A 21,336-nucleotide genomic window follows, 5' to 3' on the forward strand; every position below is an offset into this window, starting at 1 on the left:
TAGGCAGGAACACTTCATTGCATATGATTTTTTATTTCATTTAAAAAAAATCTTTGCCCATTGTGTTGATAAATGTTCCCTGATTACTGGCAATTGTAAAAAATAATCATTTCACCCTCCGTCGTTTAAGTGTCACTCAACAGGGAACCAACCAGCTGAGCAAAAGGGAGATCTCCCCTCAGCTCTCACACTGAGGTCCCTGCTATTCACAGGGAAGGGCGGTGACATCACCGTGCTGTCAACCGGCTCGCACAACCTGTAATTTCAGCTGTATCCATTACAATAATTCATCCAGCTGGTTCCCTGTTGAATGACGCTGACGGACCAGGTTCAGTTCCAGGTGGTGTACTATATAGTACAGTTTAAATTTGTTTTTTAAAATTCCAAGTTAAATTGTTGGCTGATTGCTGGCTGCTGACATTTGGATTAAGACACAATATAGATTTTCTCAATTTGGGTGTAAACCTGAAAGAGACAGATCATGTTCACAATAAGCTATAATAGTGGACAATTTTATGCATTTGGCTCTATAAGAAACAGAACGAAAGTAATACTCTGATCGCGCTTTGAGCTGCCTGGGTGCAGCTCACTACATTACAGTGCTCATTACCACTACAAGGACAATAGAAGTTTTTTTTTAAAGAAATAATGTCAAAATGTTTCCAAAACGTCCTCTTGTGATATTTTAGCTGCTTAGTTACATGATTCCATATTAGTATAACTATCAAGTGATGTTAAATCACTACAACATTTATCTTTTTACAATAACAGCAAGTGGTGATCTTACTACATATTCTTAGAAAAGGATAAACTGTTATAACTTTTTATGAAGTACACAATATAAGCTTAATAATGTTAGAACAAACACGTTAAAACCAGAACCCATGTAAGTTACCAAGTTAAAGACTTTGATGCATAACATATTTATGCATAATCAAAATATTTATGATGAAGGTGAAAGGTTGTGTACTTTTGTCCAACTGAGCAATATTGCTTTTATAAAATATACTGATTTTTTAATGTTTAATGATTAACATGCTGTAATACACAGTCTAAAATTATTAAAAGTCTAAAGAGTATACAACTTAAATTCTTCATTTGAAAAAGATTGTTCTTCAACAGCGACTGGGATTCGAAACTGGGCGTTTTCTGGCAACAGCTCAAATGCTGTACATGAGACGTTAAGCTTTTTTAGCTCCACCTGGCAGTTTTACAAGGTGCTTCCAGATACTATTATCATATTTCAATCAACATGCAGTATGATGTGATATATTGCGCCAAGCCCACCGCATGTATATGACATTCACAATTCATATATGCAAAGAGCAGAGAAGTCATTTAAGTCCTTACAACAACTCCACTGTCTCATTTTTTATTCTTAAACATAGTGCGTAGGGGATTTCTTCAATTTCATATATAGTCTAAAGCAAATTAGATTGCTTGTGTGTGACAGGGACAGGTCATTGAGTGAATTGAAGTGAAAATACTATAGAACAACAATAAAAAATGTTTGCAGAGAGGAGGAATACGTTTGGTGATCTTGATTGCCACAAAATGTTATGTACCTGTCATTAAAATAACAAGAGTTATTAAAATAGATGTTTTCATTTACTCCCCAAGATTCATATTTTCCAAAGATATTTCCATCAGGCAGTTTCCAATGAGGGTACAAGTATACTATAAATGTTTAAAAATATTTACTTATGGATACTTTTAAGAGCTCAACATTGGTTCATTGAATGAAAATATGCTCACATCTGTTTGGATATTTAAAGTTATTTCCTAATTTTTAACAGGCTGGATGAAATGAAGCCTTACTTGCAGGAGTACATTGAAGATGTTGTGAAAACCAACAAAAATACAACACAGTTTTATTTCCTTGTTGTTCGTAGCATGGAGGTAAGTCTCATCAATTTGGAGCTTACAATTTCCATTAGTACTTTATAAATGTGTTGCTGTTTACATCTACAAGGAAATGGTGGTAAACTAAGTAAATAAAGAATATTGTTTGTAGGAAAAAAGTTTAAAATCCTTCTTAAGAGATATTTTGCAAATAAAATATACTATAAAATAAAATATAAGATCTACATTCAGTCTCACAAAAATGTAATAACAAACTATATTTTTGCATCAGCTGTAACACTGAGAAAATAATTTTAAAAACTCACATTAATTTTTTATTCATTTTTTTTTCTTCTTAGAAGAAAAGTATGCATCAACATTTAAATTGTTAACAAAATAATAATTGTATTACTGACTACATAATTAAAGCATCAAGAAATCTTATACTTTTTTATCTTACCAATTATCTGATAAAGCAATTAAGTGATATATATATATAAAGACAGAGCCATGTCAGTGAGTACAAACCTTCAATTAAGTTGATAGGTCAAATTCTAATATAATGACAAAACTAGCTAACAAATATAAAGAAATAGTGTGCTTAGTAATTTGGCTTGAGCTCTCCAGGCTGGGGAAAATTATAATGCTTGTCTGAGATCACAGCCCCTCCCCACACTCATGACCTTTAAATCAGGGAGCATTGCTGCAATGAAGCTGTTGGGGTGGAGGAAGGATGTGTGCAGTGGAGTGCTCAGCCATTGAGCTTTTATGTGCAGTGAAGTGGGAAGTGCCAGATTAGACTTTGACCTCCGCCCCAACTTCTGTTCAGTACAGAACAGATGATACAATGATGGTCTAATAGCAATTTAAGATGTAACTTAAGATCTCACCAATGTAAACAATAGGGAAAAGATACAGTACAATCAATTTTGTTGTATGATTCATGTCTAGAAGAGAAAATGTATATCATGATGGAGTTAAACTCAAAACGAAATCTGCCACACTCAGCTCTGACATACACTACAAAATACGAATCAATTTGTCTTCTTTCACTACTGTCTGTCCAGCTTATGATTAATGACAGTATTCAGATCTGCACTTAGAGCCACATTAAACTCAACAGGTTCCAATAGGGATTTAGTCACCAAATTAAAAAATGTTTAAAAAGATAAATGAATGAACAAAAAAATGCTTTTAAATATAACAGGATTTCTAGTTCATCACCAGCAGACCCCAAAAAAGAACTTTGAAAACTGCTTTGTCATTCAGTTAAGGTGCCCTTTGCTTTGTTTTCTACAAAAAAGAAGTCAGCCATATTCTAAATGTAATTATCAAACATACAAATGCCGGGTTTCATACATGCTTCCTGTATCATGTTTTATTTTCCTATGTGGTAAATAGTCTGTGTTGTTTAAGGATAAGAAAGAAATATTATTTATGAATATCAGAGATCCAAAACATTTTAAAAGATAAATAAGTGATTATTTGTGGTGAATTACATCTACAGACTTGACAACACCTAATACTAATAAAATAATAAAACTATAGCTACTCTTTACAAGTGTATGGAAAATATAGATGCATCTCCATTCTTTCTCACATGCACAGTTATAGCACTGACAGCAGAGATTATTGATTTGCTTGACAAAATACTACTATTCCATTCTTCCTGTCAAAACAAACCCCTAAGAATTAAACATCCTCTCTGTTTCCTACACTTAATTACATAGATGCTATCCATCATCACAGAGGACTTTGAATACCACTAAACACAATACAGGTGATTTAATTGTTTGAATGATTTTCTCACAGGTGAAAATGCACATATCTTTTGGGTGGTTACTCAGCTATAATCCAATTAATAATACTGTACATATTCCTAAGGATAATAAATAGGTCCAGTTTTATTATTTTTGTTCAAAAGCAAAATAATTCAGCACGTTTTACAATTTTGAAATTAAACATATGGGTTTAGTCACACCAGCCATCTGAGTTATCTCCATCAGTTCTGCACAGAATGTCCCATTTTTAGTGTTCTGTAGCAAATCACAAGGATTGCTCTTGTTAACAATCTCTCTAGTGAACAATCAGATTGAATCTTTTGCTGAGTTCCTTCTGCTTCACTAACTGAATTCTGTTGCTACTGGAGTGGCTTTTCAAATCTGCAACTTTGAATGCCAGAATTGTCTTGAGATTAGCAGAAGTTACAAATCAGAATACCCAACAAAGACATCTAACCAATCTAGTAATTACAAATAATAGATGTCTGCATCATGTTAATTTTAACAATTTATGTGTTTTGTGTTTTTGTATATTATTTGTTTAATACACATTTTTCTTTAAAGATAGTGTATTTTGTCTTCCAAAATTACATAGATATTTTTTTTGAATTTTTGAATATTTAATTATTACTCTACCACATCCTTTGCCAGTAATGACCTTAATAAAGTAATACTGTACACAGATGCTACTGTACATATATAGGAACATGTAGAAGTTAATTCCATGCTAAAAACGTAAGATATACTGTCGTAGAAATAAACAGAAAATATAGAAAAACAGCAATATTTTGGCTATTGAGCCTTCCCTAGTATGAGGGCAAGTGATGAAAGTAGCAGGGATACACAGTAATTCACAGAGGAACAAAAGACAGAGTGAATAAGAGTGTCCAAACCAAGGGAGATCTGGGGGAGACTAAATCTGTAAATCAATTAAATTAAGTAGTTCAAAAAGAAGTTTAGAAAACTTTTGCAAGGGTTCCGATGAACATTAAGTTTAAAACACCTACTACAGAGGTGTCAGAATAAAATAACACAAAATACTAATTAGAGTGCATATCTATGATGCTTGGGTTTTTAAAGTTTTTTTTCTGGATTTAATTCTGAAAATATGACTTTGCTCTGGGCAATGAAATTAAGATTACAGTATAGAACATTTAGATTTTTATTAACAGGACACTATGAATTATATATATTGATGCTTGATATACTATATATATCCTTAAGACTGTGAGGTTCTGTTCAAATTATGGAATTGGATACGTATTCGTGTATGATTTGACAGCTGGGATTCAAATCAGGTGCAAATAAATGTTTTTCTGAACTGAACAGGATTTGATGTACAAACCTTCCCATGGTGATTTTTTTGAGGAAGCACTGAAATGCCTGTCTTTCGACAAAGATGTGTTTGATTGCACTGACCCACCTATGACCATTGACAACCTGTACATCATCGCCAGAGTAAGATTTGCCATTTCCATAATTGCAGGTGTGATTGGAGAATGCCTGGATATTCATGGTAAGTGTTTTTTTTTATCAATACAACATATCTATTATACAGCATTCTAGACTATTAAGATATTTTTAGCATTTAATCAGTTGATCTTGTATATTTTTGCAGTACCTAGATTCGTACTTACTCTTATATTTTGTTTTGTTTTTTACTGTTGCACATAAATGGTCAGTTGTCCATATAATAAAAAATAAGACTCATACTTTTTAATTAAATATTAATTAAATTATAATACAAAACACAAAATAAACAGAACCCATGTATAGCATTTCCAATCATGCTTCTTAATAATAATGAAAAATATTTAAATTGTTTTCAACAAATTTCAAAGAAAGGATTTGTTATTTGTGTAGTTTGTGATTTTTTCTTATCTTTCAATTCACAATAAAATGCTTCTCTGCTCAGAGGGACATTTGCTTCACATACTAGGTGCTGCTGGTATAATTTGCTCCCGTAACTTGGGACATGTTTATGAGAGCTGTTCTTTTATTCTTTTTCCCAATGGTTTTGTCACAAATTACCTCCTCACCATTTCCAAACAAATCTGAATATTGCATCTATTTAAATAAAAAGCAATAATACATTTAAATACATATTTTAACACTAGTTCTGTATTATATAGAACTTGGTCATTCATTTAATCTCATTGTATTCATTCTTTCATTCTTTTTACTTATTAAATATGAATAAATGTGGAATGCTGTACACATATACACATATCCCATTGCAAAGCAGTACATTTTGTTAACCTTGTGCCCATAAGGGTTTGAATATACCAAATGAAACTTAAATAATCTTTAAAATGTTTTAATCTTTGTTAATTAATTAAACATATTCAGGAAAAATATGCATTGCTATCAGCACACAACTCCCACTACCACTACAGAATCAGCAACATCCTCAGACACAGTATATACAAAATCAGAACCAGTCTTCTTGTCATTCATGATTTATTTTAAAAATGGCTTTCATTTTTCAGAGAGCAAGTCAAAGAAATCCATATATGACAAGGAGAAAACAGAGTTAGTTCTTCAAAAGATTCAAGAGCTGATAGCTTATTGCAAAAATCCCTGGATAACGATATTCCTTCTTCGCAATTTATGTAATATGTATGGGCCTGAGATAGCTAAGAAGATATGTCAAATGGAAATTTTTAATCGGATTTTACCAATTAAACTGGATGAAGATAATGTAAGTAGTCTTGCTATTATCCATAAATTATTTTTTAAAAACTCTAATTATGTTAATAATGAAATTATTGGAGGAAAATAAATACTTTATTTAAAAAATAAAATGTTAACTTTGATCAGTATTTGTCTATAGTATGTTTAAATTGTGATTTTTAAAGATTTTAACCTATAGTAAACCTATAGCTAATTATTTTACTATAATATTAAGTTTATTTATACAGTATATTTTTGGGAAAGAGAGGGACTTTCACATACGGTACATATATTTAATTTAATATAATATTTTTAAAAATTATTTCTGATGTCTTCCAGAACTCATATTTAAATTGTACATTTGATCTTATTTAAGTAGTTGGTTTTAAATTTAGTATTAGTTACAAATGCTCAATATATACTGTAAACCTTAAAAGTGTTGGATTTTATATCCTTTATTTGGCCTAAGGATTGTTAGTTTTAAAATATTTGGTTGAAGAGATCTGATATACAGTAATACCCTCTTTTTTTTCTGTAATCATTTAAGGCTGGACTGGACAAGTTCTTCCTATATGGAAAACAGTACGATTCAATTAGAAATAAACTTGAAGAACAACAAAGTAATGATTCAAGTATCAATCTAAAGGTATGAAGAATTTTGAAATGTAATATTAATCTAAAAACAACATTTTAAAAATTCAAATCAATGCAATTTTAGTGTAGTTTCAGTGTCACAGCACAAGTATGATAATATTTTAATATCAGAATTTGGAGGATTTATGTTACATCAACATAGATTTGTCAGTGATTTCCAGGACCAAGTTTGTCACCATTTTTATGAATTGGTGTTGCTTCTGCAGTGGTCCAATCTATGGTTACAGCTCTCATCCCAAAATGTCATAGAGCCCAAGTTCAGTCTCACACTGCCATCTACCTAATTATAAAAGCTCTGTAGCTGCAAGTGGTGCTGCACAAATTTTGCATTCAGCATTGCTGGGACCTTAATTTCATTGCATTCATTCAGGACTGGAGTCACTTTCTAACCTCTTCAACCTAAACATTCCAACAAAAACAAGCAGCTCTGCTCCCACCATGCTGTGTCTTTCTTTCTAGTTTCCTAAAAGAAGGTAAGCCTTCCACAAACTCCAGACAACAACATCAGTTTTACCCTCTCCTTCCCTCTTTCTCTTCCACACCTCAGATCTCCTTTCTTTCCATTTCTGATTGAGCATCCAAAGCCCTGCACAGCAGGATGCTGCAGTCATTGACTCCCACTCCCCACTGTTGGTGCAAGTGCACTCTTGATCACATCCAGGCCTCCTCTTTTCAGGTCATGACATCCCTTGCATGCTAGTTTCCATCAATTTATTTCCCCCTTGGTTTATGTCCAACAATCTGAACCTCCACTTTTCCACCTCCCAAAGCTTTGAGATGCTTTTGGGGGTTTTGCTTGAATATGTTCTCATTCACTCTATCTAACAATATTCAACAAGCGGCAGCTCTCAGTAGCTGTCTTCATACTTTTGCATCAGGCTACTCCTCTGGGTCACTGCAGCATCTTCAGCTGCTAAAGATTGTCAAAACAACACAAATCATGACTAAGATGACCTGTTGGGTTATGGTTTCGGTTTACCTGTAGTATCTGAGAAATAGGTGAATGCCAACTTCCAGTCACACACACAGATTTGATATAAAAGATACATTAAGAGATTTCTAGGAAAAGAGAAAGTATAGCAGACATGCCAGATCTATTTTCACTGAGGAGAAGAGGGAAATATTGAGGGAAATGCACCTTTTGATTCCAATGTTTCTCTTGGTCCTGACTGGCCTGTGAGCATCTTATCCAGGTGTTGACCAAGGAAGATATCAATTACAACTGCTTTCGTGACCTGGGACCAGCACAACCTAGCAGTTTATTTAGTCCCACTAAGATGATCTTTCCAAAGTCTTAAGATTTAATTTTTTTTTCCTGGATTGTCCTGGATCCTGGGAGAGGAGCTGCACCTCCATTATATTTCTTTGCAAAAAATGACTGTGAAGGCCCCTCCACACAGAACACATTGTATTTCTTTAAGTGTTTTTATCTGGTGCAAGATCATGAGAGTAAAAAAGAATGGGATCTGATGACATATCAAGCCTGACAACAGGACAACAGAATTGCATGGAAATTTTAAATTAGTTAATGACAGCTTTTTGAATTGAAGGCAAACAGAAACTTCTGCAAAACATTGTCCTGCAAAATGATTATTCCTATTATTCCTAACAAATTATTTTCTGTTGGATTAACACACTATAATCTAACATCATGTAATCTTTCACTTTATTTGTTTCAGGAGCTTGATGCACAAGGAGGTGTGGATTCTGTCTGCATGGCACTAGCAACAGTGAAGCAAATCTGTCAAGAAGAGTTATTAGAACAGAGTGAAATCTCTCTGGTTTGTAAATCCTTTAATATCTACCTTTACATAACATTGCAAACAAGTTTTACTAATAAAGCTTACCTTAATTTATCTATATATAGCATGACAAAACAAAAAAACTGGAAAAGTGCCCAGAACAGTATATCCTCAATCCAGTGAAAGAAGGAGCGCTCTCTGTCAGCATCCTCACAAGAAATCGATGAAAAACAGTATAGGCAAACTCAGACATGACTTATCAATGACATTGTGAGTGAGAACTAGTAAAGGTGCGACGGGCCTTAGTAAAACAAAACAGTTAAAGTTCTGAATAAGAAACTTAACAGGTAGATGGTTATTGTGTCAGATTGTTGGAGAAGTGGGTTAATATTTTATTTCAGACCTCTGTCCAGATATTATCTGCAAAATAGCCCTCAGGCTTTAAAAAATCACAGTTTGAAAGTCTCAATCTCAAAGGGTTGTTGCCTAAGGAGTTATTAAGTATAAGACAGAATATCAGGAGAGGGGAAAAAGAAGCACTTAATAAGTCAAGCCAAAATTAGTTAACAGTCCCAGCAGTCTAGGGTCTCATGAGCAGGTCTGTAAAATATAGATTATCCTTGACAAAGATCTGTTACATTAGTTACTGTATGTAACTAAATCATAAAGTATGTAACAATAATCAGATTATTAAAAACATCCTACGGGTTTCCTAAGGCCAAACACCAGCAGGAGCTGCTTTAGCCAGCAGCTGCATCACCCTGTAACTCACAACTGGCAGCCCACTGAAGCTCAGCAGGTATGAGCCTGGCCAGTGCCTGGATGAGAGACCTCCTAGTAAAGCTAAAAGAGGAACTTACCCTTTGGTCTGTATGAGTCCTAATGGCTCAGTATAATGATAGAGACACTGTACTGTAAAAAAGACACCATCCTTCAGATTAGATGTAAAACAGGTGATTGCAAGAAATGAACAGGTATAAAATAATAGTAATTCTTAAAATACAACACAAAATCCCAACATACAGTACAATAATGATTTTGATGGAAGTTATAAGGTGAGGAGGGATTTATATGTTTTGTGAAGTAATATTTTATGTAATTGATATAGTGGTTTTTCATGGCTTATGATTTTAAAAATAAATGGTCAAGCTTGTTTTGAAACAGGCTGAAATCTATTTAATCTATGTTTTATTTCATTGTTCAGGAGAATGCTGAATGTGAAAAGAAAAAACCAGGAGGCAGGGACAACACTTTGGTCAGTAAATCATTTAAAATCTACCTACATCATTTCGCACTGTATTTCCACTGGGTATTGAAAAGTTTTGAAATTTCCAGTAAAATATGCCTTCATGTATCAATAAGTACAAATAACATGCACATTTTTGTATAATTGAGCATTTGCATTTTGGAGCATAGTGTAGTCGGCATTAAAATGTTCTATACACACACAGAAATTTAAATGTCTAGATGTTTTTGAACAATTAAATAAAAAATTGCAGTGAAAGCTTTGCTGTAAAAATACAATCCAGCCCCTACAGACAACTAAAATTAAGCTGTAATCCATTACAATCATAAAAATAATTCTAAAATTAAATTATAAGCCAACACTAAAATAAATGAAGACTGATATTGCAAGAAAGATTATTCAGTTCTAATGTAATGAGGCACCCATATCTTTAACACAGGCCAGACACAAGGATTTCAGTAGATAGAAGCTGCAGTCAGAGCAGAGACAGGAGAGCAAGGACAGAAAAGAGAGATGACTTGGGCCTCAAGCAGAGTGCATACGAGTGTCAACATACAATATACAGTAGTAGCAAACTGACAAATTAGGATGGCAAATACTGAATATTTTTAGTGTAGGGACCACTTCTTATACACGTGTATACTACAAACTCATCAGATCTCAGATTTGGTGCAGTCTTAAGCTGAAATTTTTTTTGGTTGACCATTAAGTGAAACTTCGGTCTGGACCAGAATTTCCAGAACCAAGCCCACAGTAGAGTGACTGAAGGGTACATTATTTTGAATGTGCTGCCTTTGGATGACATGTTGAATCAAGGTTCTAACTGTTGTATTTGGTCATAAAAGGTCCCATGGCTCATTTCAAAACAGCAGGTGCAATAACCCTGGAGTTCTTATTAAATTCTACTGTAGGTACAGATGCAGTCATTCAAAATGCACAGTAAAACCCTGTACCGCACGAAATTATCGACAGTTTAGCGCATTATACCGCATTGTATTGTAGTACGTGATTGGCTGGCCAAAATGACCGAAAGGCAGCACTTGTGGTGCATTGGTCGTAAGTGAAAAGATTTAATCATTTAATCTCTTTACTGTGCATGTTTAAATCCACTTAATATTGAATATTAATATGGAATTTTACAACTAAAGGGACATTTTAGTAGCTGAGCATAAAAAGAAGAGGAGCATAACGTGTCTGAAGGTCATAAACAATATTACTTTAGGAACATAAACATATTATGTATACTGTATATGGCTGGTATTTGTATCTAAAATAAAAAAACACACCAGTATTCCACTATTTTCATAAACATTTTAAGCATCAAAGTCTTTCATTCGGCTACATACTGTGGTTATTTTGAAAGTTTTTACGTGCTCCTTCAGACTATATTAAGTTTATATACTTCATAAAAAGTTATAATGTTTTAACCTTTTCTATGAATATTTGTGCTCGTTATCGCAGTAAAAAATGCATACTTTTTAGAATTTGATTAATAGGGAATAAAATATGGAATTGCATAGCTAAAGAAATTAATAACAATATAATTATATTCATATAGCTCAAATTATCACAGTAGTACACTTTCTTTGTAAGCATCTGCATCAATTTGACTCATTCACCCGCGATTATTTGGAAACATTTTGCCTTTTCAGCTACTGTTTAAGTTGTTAAGCAGCACATTGATGTAATGTGTGCCTTGCATGCAGGAGGGTGGGGGTTCAAACCCAGCTGTTGCCATGAATTTTCTTTTAACAAATGAACATTTCTTTGAAAAACCAAAATAGTAAATATTATCGACGCTGTATTGAATTTATTGGTATTTCTAAATATCACAACACGTTCAAAGTTAAGTGATTCATTAATAACAACTAATAATTTCAAACTGCTTGTATTTTAAAACTGTATTTTGTTCGCTGTGATTTGTCACTGTTTTCACAAACTTCAATTTATTAAACGTCTATTTTTGAGACAGGGTGCTCCAGACATCTATTTAATTTCTGAAACTCCCTCTGTATTCCATTTTTAACCTTTTCTATGAATACTTGTGCTCGACATCGCAGTAAAAAAACTCTTACTTTTTAGAATCCGCAAAATAGGGAATATAATATGGAATCGCTTATCTAAAGAAATTAATAATGATATTAATTTAGGGATCTAAATATATGTATTTATATAGCTGATAGTATTACTGTAATCCACTTATAAAACACATTTTATTTTTAATTTGACTCATTCGCGAATGATTACTTTCAAAACATTTTTAAGCTCAATAGAGTTTTTGTCTAGACGATCCGGGTTCAATACCTGCTTACTGCACAGGTTTTTCTCCTAACAAATACTTAAAAAATAAAAATAAAAGAGTAAATATTATGTCTACTATATTAACATGTTTTTGTTTTTTGTATATACAGTATATAACAATGTAACTAGTAATAGGTTTATTCCATGCTGAAAAGAGAAGAAAGAAAACACGTTTTGGCCGTGGAGCCTTCTTCAGAAGAAGGAGACCTTCACACCTGAAGAAGGCTCCATGGCCGAGACGTTGTGTTTTGTTTCTTTTTTTTTCAGTATGGAATAAACCTATTACTTGTTCCTCTGCAGCTTATGCATGCTGACGCAGCTACCCACCTGAACACATAACAACGTATTCAATGTTAAGTTGTATTACTAATAAAATAAAAACGTAAATATTGTCAACTGTTCAACTGGTTTAATTTAAAACACTTTATTCAGTGAGGCAATCAGATGCCTCAAGCCTTAAAACAAAATCGTATATATTGTAATTAGAATCGAGAATAACAAAGCAGTACTAAAAATACCACTGAAACTATAATAATGTGTCTGGTCATTATTAACATTAACAGTATTAATTTAATAATAATAATTTCAAGCTTCTTGAATCTTTTTCAGAGTCATTTTTTCTTTGGTTTTCATAAGCTTAGTTTATTAAAATTCCTGTTTATGAGACACAGTGTTTCAGCTGTCAATAACACTGTGAAGAAATGACACAAAGCCTGCAACCTACAGGTTTAAAGATCGCAATTTCACAAAAAAAATCACAGCTTTTATTTAAACAATATCTAGTACCTTGTTGCATGTTTAGAAACCTTAGTTTGAATAAAGCGGAACCCAGGTTCAAGTGACTTCATAATGCAAGAAGGCATTATGCTATATTTGTATATATATTACTGATTCTTTTAATTTTAAAGAAATCCAAAATAGGAAACAATAACGTATGTGTCTTAAATAGACACTGCATGGTTTTAAAACCCATAAAATCGCACCAGGGGGGAAGGAAAAGTGCCCGTTGTCAGCCAAAGTTGATTAAAACTCATTTAAATGGGTGTGGTGTGTTAACACAAACTCTGCTTAACAGAGCCGCTTCTTAGAGTTCTACTTGATGAAATAAAGCTACAGTACAGACAGATTTTAAATTCTTAAAGCAAAATTAGCTGTTTGTCAAAATCTTCTTCTTTGCAAGCAGTACACGACTTCTCAAAAGGTACCTTTTGTCTCTCGTGCAAACTCAACAAAGGTTTATTCTTTATAATTTCAAAATTTGAACGGTATGCCTCAGGGAATCATTATAGTATTGTAGCGAATATGGTTCACGCAGGAAGATCAAAATACCGCCCCCCCCCACCCAGCCGGGTCTCGCCTCCCGCTGTTCCAAAGCCATATGGTTTCAAAGTATGTGTGAAATATCTTTTCTTACTCCAGTTATTAATCCAACCTATTTTTACTCATCAGGCTATGAAAAAATATAGCCAAAAGGATCACTATAAAGGTTAAATTCTAAGCTAAAAAGACCAGACTTAACCTGTCTCTCTAATTCTTCAGTTTACAGCTCATCTCTGGTCATTCATTATTAATATTGTAATGAATGGCAGACATTCAGATGGTACAAGCTGGTTGCAGCGCGGTGACAGTACAGTCCTCTGCTACCCTTCACATAACAGGGCTGCTGGCTGCTGGCCGCTGGTGCTGAAAGAGGTCTTCTGTAGCTCAGCTGGAAAACGCTCTGTTGAGCAACAGAGAAAACCTCGGTTCCAGCCCATGTGGTGAAGTGTGAGCTGGGGCAGGAGCAGTGAGGGCACGATGTTATTACAGTGTTATTAATATGTTCCGTATTGCATTTAAATTGGAATGTTTTTACAAATATAAGAAGAGGCGATACACAACATGTAAATATAACCCTTTTCCCTCCTTTAACTTAAAGAATTGCATGAAGAAATCCTAAATCACAAAACTGTCACTTATAATAGTTCATCCAGATACACTCACACCGTAGCCAACAACAAGCTATAATAGTGGTCTATTTTTATATATTCAGCTGTGTAAGAAATAAAGTAATTCTCTGATCATACTTTGAACCGCCTGGGTGCAATGCACTACATGGCAGTCCATTGCCCATTACCACTACAATGACAATAATATATATATTTTTTAAAACAAACATCAAATGTTTCCAAAATGTCCCCTTGTGATATTTTAGCTGCTTAGTTACACGACTTCATATTAATATTAATATCAAGAGGTATTAAATCAGTACAACATTTATGAAATTCAGGTATTTTAAATTTTAATTAAAAAGTAAAAATCTTACAGCGTACACAAAGATTCTAAGCTGATCACAAGGAAGAAAAATCACCCGTTTGCCACGCATAAAAAGTGGTTTTCAGCTATCTAAACCATTTTTTACAGCTTTTAAAGGCACGCAATATTTGAGTTAGGCAGGACCACATCATTGTATCTTATTTTTTATTTCATTTTTAAAAATAAAAAAATCGTTTGCCAATCATGTTGATAAGCTGTTCACTGATTACTGGCAATTGTAAAAAACAAAGCCTTCCCCTCTCCCTCATTAATCGTCACTCAACAGAAGAAATCCTTAAACACAAAACCATCATGTATATTAATTCATCCAGCTGGATCCCTGTGAATAACGCTGACGGACCAGGTTCAATTCCAGGTGGTGTACTATATAGTACAGTTTAATTTTTTTTAAATTCCAAGTTAAATTGTTGGCTGATTACTGGCTGCTGACATTTGGATTAAGACAATATAGATTTTCTCAATTTTGTGTGTAAACCTGAAAGAGACACATCATGTTCACAATAAGCTACAATAGTGGACTATTTTAATGCATTCGGGTCTGATCGCACTTTGAACCGCCTGGGTGCAGCTCGCTACATTACAGTGCTCTTTACCACTACAGGGGCAATAGAAGTTTTTTTTTAAAAAGAAACAAATGTCAAAATGTTTCCAAAACATCCCCTTGTGATACTTTAGCTGCTTAGTTACACAATTCCATATTCATATAACTATCAAGTAATGTTAAATCACTACAACATTTATCTTTTTACAATAACAGCAAGTGGTGATCTTTATACATATTCTTAGAAAAGGATAAAATGTTATTACTTTTTATGAAGTACAGAATATAAGCTTAATAATGTTAGAACAAGCATGTTAAAACCAGAAACCATGTAAGTTACCAAGTTAAAGACTATGATACATACAATATTTATGCATAATTAAAATATTAATAAAGGTGGAAGGTTATGTACTTTTGTCCAACTGAGCAATCTTGCTTTTATCAAATTTACTGACTTTTTAATGTTTAGTGATTAACATGCTGCAATACACAGTTTAAAATTATTAAAAGTCTTAAGAGTAAACAACTTAAATTCTTAATTGGAAAAAGATTGTTTCTCAGCAGTGACTGGTATTAGAAACTGGGCGTTTTCTGGTGAGAGCTCAAGTGCTGTACATGAGATGTTAAGCTTTATTAGCTCCACTTGGTAGTTTTACAATGTGCTTCCGGATACTATTATCATATTTCAATCAATATGCAGTATGATGTGGTATATTGCACCACGCCCACCGCAATTTAACGCAGCGTACCTCCCAATTTTGAATGGTTGGATCTGTATACACAATCTGGCCTCAAGTCATTTGTTAAAGTAATTTACATCATCTGCTGTACATGTGGTCTGCTGTGAAGTGAAGTGCTGAGTGGCTGCCACACATTCAGTTGTGAATGAAAGGGATGTCATCTTACATGTACAGCACTTTGGGATGAGATGCGCTATTGAAATGTAAAGAATTATTTGTACGAAAATTAGGCATTCAAAAAAAGGTAACATTGCCTGGATCATGTCACTTGGTTAATAGTTAATAATGGAAAACCTTTTGAAGAAGAATACTCTTCACAAGGATATACAGTATGTATGTATGTGGAGCTCTACAGATAATTTGTGCATTCTTAATTACATTTTGATTTGTTTTTCAGATCCAGAAACTGCTGGAGCACAGTAGTCAAACTGGTACAGAAAGCGCAGTTTCCTGCCTGTGCCTGAAAATTGCACAGGACAGCCTTTCTAAAGCTTCAGAAGAACTGAGCATTTCTCACCCTTCATCCTTGTTTGAGATTGTTTTCCACACTGTTCTGGTCATAAGACAGTCTTCAAACTCTGAAATGGAGCTGCTTAAATTTCTGTGCTTTCAGCCCAAATCGCTGGAGGTAAAATGCAATAAATCCCTTTTTTCCCCAATATACGTTAAAATATGCTTGTAAGGCAGTAGAATTTAGCTATTTTTTTATTTTATTACTGTAAATATCCTAAGTCTGGTAAGATATAATAAAGTTATGAATATTATAATTTTTCATAGAAGTGATCTGCATGGTTTTACCTAGTTATATGTTAAAAAAGCATTTGACAACAAATGTAACAAATTGTCATTGCTGTCATGGAAAGAGAGCTTTCTATGTAAGGCATTCTCAACCAGTCTCAGGTTGCAGTAGCAGAGGAAGATAAACGGTTTGTAAGATACTTTCCCTACTGTATACCAATGGGTAGACAAATCATCTACTCTGCACAATAATAAAATTGTATTTCTAACTAGTATAAATGTTCTAATAGGAACTCAACACTTAATGCACCCCATTCCCAAGACCTCCACAACCAAACTGATCTCATCCAATAGCACAGTTATGTACTAACTGGTCTCCCTAGTATGGGTAGATACTGGCAACCAACAAAGAAAAAATTAAATCTAAACACATCCGAAAAATGTTTTCCACATCATCCATATCGTATTTTCTGCCCAACATTTCTGTGCAACTAGAGGTTAATGACTAAGGATTTGGCCATGATAGGGTAACATCGTTAATTAAATCTTCATACTGATTTGACACTTGATCTTCAGGACCAAAAAGAGAACTTGTTTAGATTTGCTCAATTGAAACAACATGCAAACTGCTGAACAGAAATGTTCTAGAGCTGTGTTGTGGGATACCAGGACAAGACTGATCACTAATGCCACCAGTTATTCTAACACAGTTTAACTGATGAGATAGTTTAGTCATATATTGGGTACCAGCAACAACAGCACAAATGAATGACTGAATAACTGAATAAATTTCAAAATATTGAAGACTGAAAACTCCTGAGAAATGACATGTAATGGAAAACAAATATTACATGCAGACAGCAATGAGAAACCCGCGAGTACCCAGGGGTCAGCAGGAGTCACTGTGTCACTGAGAGTTGAAATAGGTTGGCAGATTATTCCTAGCCTGATCCCAGTGATGCTCAGACAGTTATACTGCTTGGAATATCCCTGTCACAGTCAGCTAGTGTGAAGGGCTTAACTGGTCACAGTTACTTGGAAAGATCCCCTATTTTCTCTCTTAAGTCTTGTGATAATGTGTGGTAAGGTCTTCTCTGCAGTTATCACCAGCTTTATACTCAATATCTGGTCATACGAGCAGGTGGTCGCTCTGTGAGCATCAATTTCCCTACGGGATTAATAAAGTATTATCTATCTATCTAAAGTTAAGAACGAGCAGAACTTCACGGTTATGAAAGTCTTCCCTTTTATGAAAAGAAAGTTGCACCTTAGCTGAGGTACTGGGATGAACCCCTGAGATCCACAAGTGCATCTATTATCACTGCTCCTATTAAGAGGAGCAGCTGCTGGTAATGATGTTGTTATTGCATGCTCATGTGAATGTCAGAGAGGTGAGAGCCTAACTGCCTTTCTTGTCTTAGCGGATCTTTTAGCTGTGGAGTTTCTGGTAGAAAAGATCACTGTTAAAATGTCACATCTAAAACAGGAAAAAATACTAGGGGACATGATTCAATTTCTCCAAGGCAGCAAGCCAAGAGGACAGAATCTGGGAAAGAAGTAGAAAACACAGCAGTGGTCAGGAATCCAAGATGTAGGGGGAAATCGGGAATCAAGCAAATTCACATCCTCAAAATCAACAATGACACAAACCACAAAGATCTCAAATGGAAACTAATGGAAAGTGAACTTAAAACTGATATTGGGAAACACTGTTTCATAATGGATTATGGGAGTCTAGAACAAGCTATCCAGTCATGTTGGAAAAGCCGATGGCGAGGACAAAGGTTTAGATAAGATCCTCACTTCAACTACTTACATAAATCAAACAAGCTAGATGGGCCAAATGGTATGTTCTTCTTTGTAAACTTTCTTACATTCTTTTCGATGATGAAACATTGATTGAAGACAATAATGTTTCTATTGTGGAGCTCATAGATATAGAATTATATATCTCTCTCTGGTCCCTTTTACATGCCACCGTTGGCACATGGGGCAGCAACTTTCCTGTTGCTGTTTCTTGACACCAGTTTTTACGGGCCAAGGTTGTCAGTCTTGTGCCCTTGGCACCCAACTTGGGACACAAACCCACTACCCTAGATTGCAAGTCTCATGCTCTACTCCCTGATCTACCTGGGCTCCATTATAACTTGCAATATTTGGATTAAAGGGGTCAACCTGAACTCTGTCTAGGTTGTTACTACTTGAGAATATAACAACCCATTATACATGCCTTGTAACTGACCTATTTTTAGAATTTCATCTGGATGGAGAAATTCAATGTAATAACTCTTCTGGTATGGTTGTTGATGATGTTAATTTTCTAATGGAAATCTAATGATTATTTTTTATGTTTTCTTAGGGATTGTTTATACCAACAATGCCTGACCTGTATGATGAAGTGGCTAAGATTGAAAAAAATGATCTGGGGAAACTTTGGCGTGAGTTTTCTTTATATATAGAATATTGGTACCTTACTGCCTGTAATCATATACAGCAGTTAATATATTGTAAGAAACAATGAACAGAAAAACATATATGTAGTAATTAATTCTGATAAACTAGACCACAATTTTTCAAAATATGGTTTACATTTAGATTTCTAGTGGATTTTCTAACAAAAATTAAAGATTTTATTAAAAACACAATTAGCAATTATTTTAATTTAATTTAAATATATATATATTTAAATATGACAACTAAAATGGAGTACTGCTGTACAATTTTAATACTGTATATATATATAAGTAAGAATATTAGCAAAAAACATCTGTTTTGGAAATTCTGAATTATGAGTGACAATAGTCCACAGCTGAGGTAGGACAAGGACTGGGACTGTGGATCTATGAAGAATAAAGTCATGCATGGAGAGAGGCAGCGGTGACAGGGAAACCCATAAGATCTGTGCAGATAGGGGACTATGCAGGCAGTGTCCACATACAGAGAGGCAGGAAAAAGCAAAGTCTATGTCGTAGTTAAGCAGGGGTCTCAGCAGGGGTCAAAGCCACTGCTGAGATAAACACTGTCCAAATCACAGAGAAGGAATCAAAGGGGTGTGGTCAGAAAAAAGCGTGGGTCAGATCCAGGAAACTTGGTAACACACAGTTCATAAGAAAGGTCAAAAACAGAAGAAAATGTGAAAGCAAGCAGGGTCCAAATCTGGGTAAACAGAGAATAAACAAGCCGGGGGAAATCTGGGATGAAGTACAAAACAGCAGTGGTCAGGAGTCCAAGCAAAACTAGGGACATGAACTCAAGGGACTCAGAAGCAGAAATTTCTGACAGATCCCCAAGCTCTGTCAGATCTGAGTTTTTATCTTTTGAACCACTGTAGTGTGCTCTCACGAGGCACCAGTTCTGTAGGGGCTTGGGCATTTACTGGGACAATTATTAATTCTGGCAGTAAATCACAAAATGATTCTTTTAATGGCCTTAGAATCCAACCATGCGATATAACTCAAACAACACGCACACACAGGTACTGATACACGAGGATACATTTATTAATACATCGAATATGCATGTAAATCTAACAGATCTAATCGTGAATGTTATCAGAATACAAAATGTATATATTAATTCAGTTACGAAGAGTTACATATATCAAGAGGACATACGTTCAGTATATCATTCATTTAGACCGTTTCGTAAATAAACTTGGTTACAACTTCTACATTAGATACTGAAAACAAGTACATAACTCTTAAGAATTAAATTGATATCAACTGGTTGGGATAACAATTGAATTCTCGAGCAGTAATGCAGTGAAGTTGAATACTCATCCAATCTCTGGGGATTCAGATCTCCTGCAGGCACAAAGAAGCAGTTGCAGGCTTGTTGCTGTTCAATCCGTGCTCTGTGGCTCCGTGCCAGGCTGTGCTGTGCGGCTTGCGACGGTGCGCTGCTGATGCTCTCTGAAGACTGGCTAGTTGGCGTTGGCTTTAACTAGCAAAGTTGTGCACAGGAGAAAACTGACTGTGAGTCCCAGCAGGTCAGGAAAAGGTCCGGTTTGTTCCTGATGAAGAGCTAGATCTGAATAGTGATTCAGCTGTCCACAGTTCCGACCTGTGCACGAGGTTTGCTGCTGGTGCTAACTTCGGGTGGATCCTTTGGTTACTCGTGGCAACCTCCACTCTAGACTCTTAGAACAAAGGAAAGTTCTGGCACTCGGACACACTGGCCATTCCGTGGTTGTCCGGGCTGAGTCTCAGGATGGTCAGGAGGCGCGCTGCGAGAATGTCCTGCCCTTGGGAGCCTTTCTGCTCCTGGGCCATCCTGCCCTGGAATTGTCTCGCACCCCTGGAATTCTCCTTTTGGAGCTCTCCTTATAATAGTCTCCCTGTGTTGCCTGTTTTTACCTGGAGGAACTTCAGCTCATTCATTGGCTGAAAGTTTCATGGGCATCAGAGACCCACGTGGGTTACTCGGCCCTACCAGTTCCTGATTGGCTGATGATGAGTAACCATGCCCTCTGACCTTGGGGTTGTAAACCACTTGGATGAGGCTCTTCCTTGGAATCTTGCAGACTTTTAGGCACCAATGGATGACCATTGATCATGATAGCCAGGCTTAGCTAAGTCCCCATTTGGGAGCTGTCCCTTATCAAAAGAAAACATCTTTAAATCAGCCTGCATGAATAGCTTCTCTGTGGCTGCACCACAGAGATGAAGAAAGAGATGGGGCCTCATTTGGGAAAGCACAGCAACACTTAATTCTGTCTTATTTACAAGCATTGCCGCTACACCACTTAAATTAGGCATGGTCA

General features: G+C 35.0%; 1 protein-coding gene across 1 annotated transcript in view; it reads left to right on the plus strand.

The window, feature by feature from the left end:
• The window catches only part of LOC148815784 (E3 ubiquitin-protein ligase rnf213-alpha-like), a 186,014-nt gene that overhangs the window by 113,887 nt on the left and 50,791 nt on the right, over window positions 1-21,336 (plus strand). Inside the window, exons 48-55 of the mRNA XM_088904872.1 lie at window positions 1,797-1,899; window positions 4,953-5,139; window positions 6,113-6,324; window positions 6,844-6,942; window positions 8,630-8,731; window positions 9,897-9,947; window positions 16,234-16,464; window positions 18,934-19,012. Of these exons, the coding sequence (XP_088760998.1) occupies window positions 1,797-1,899; window positions 4,953-5,139; window positions 6,113-6,324; window positions 6,844-6,942; window positions 8,630-8,731; window positions 9,897-9,947; window positions 16,234-16,464; window positions 18,934-19,012 (1,064 nt within the window). The remainder of the gene's footprint in view (window positions 1-1,796; window positions 1,900-4,952; window positions 5,140-6,112; window positions 6,325-6,843; window positions 6,943-8,629; window positions 8,732-9,896; window positions 9,948-16,233; window positions 16,465-18,933; window positions 19,013-21,336) is intronic.

This window comes from Atractosteus spatula, chromosome 24 (genome assembly GCF_055471065.1).
Source record: "Atractosteus spatula isolate fAtrSpa1 chromosome 24, fAtrSpa1.hap1, whole genome shotgun sequence".
Lineage (NCBI taxonomy): Eukaryota > Metazoa > Chordata > Actinopteri > Semionotiformes > Lepisosteidae > Atractosteus > Atractosteus spatula.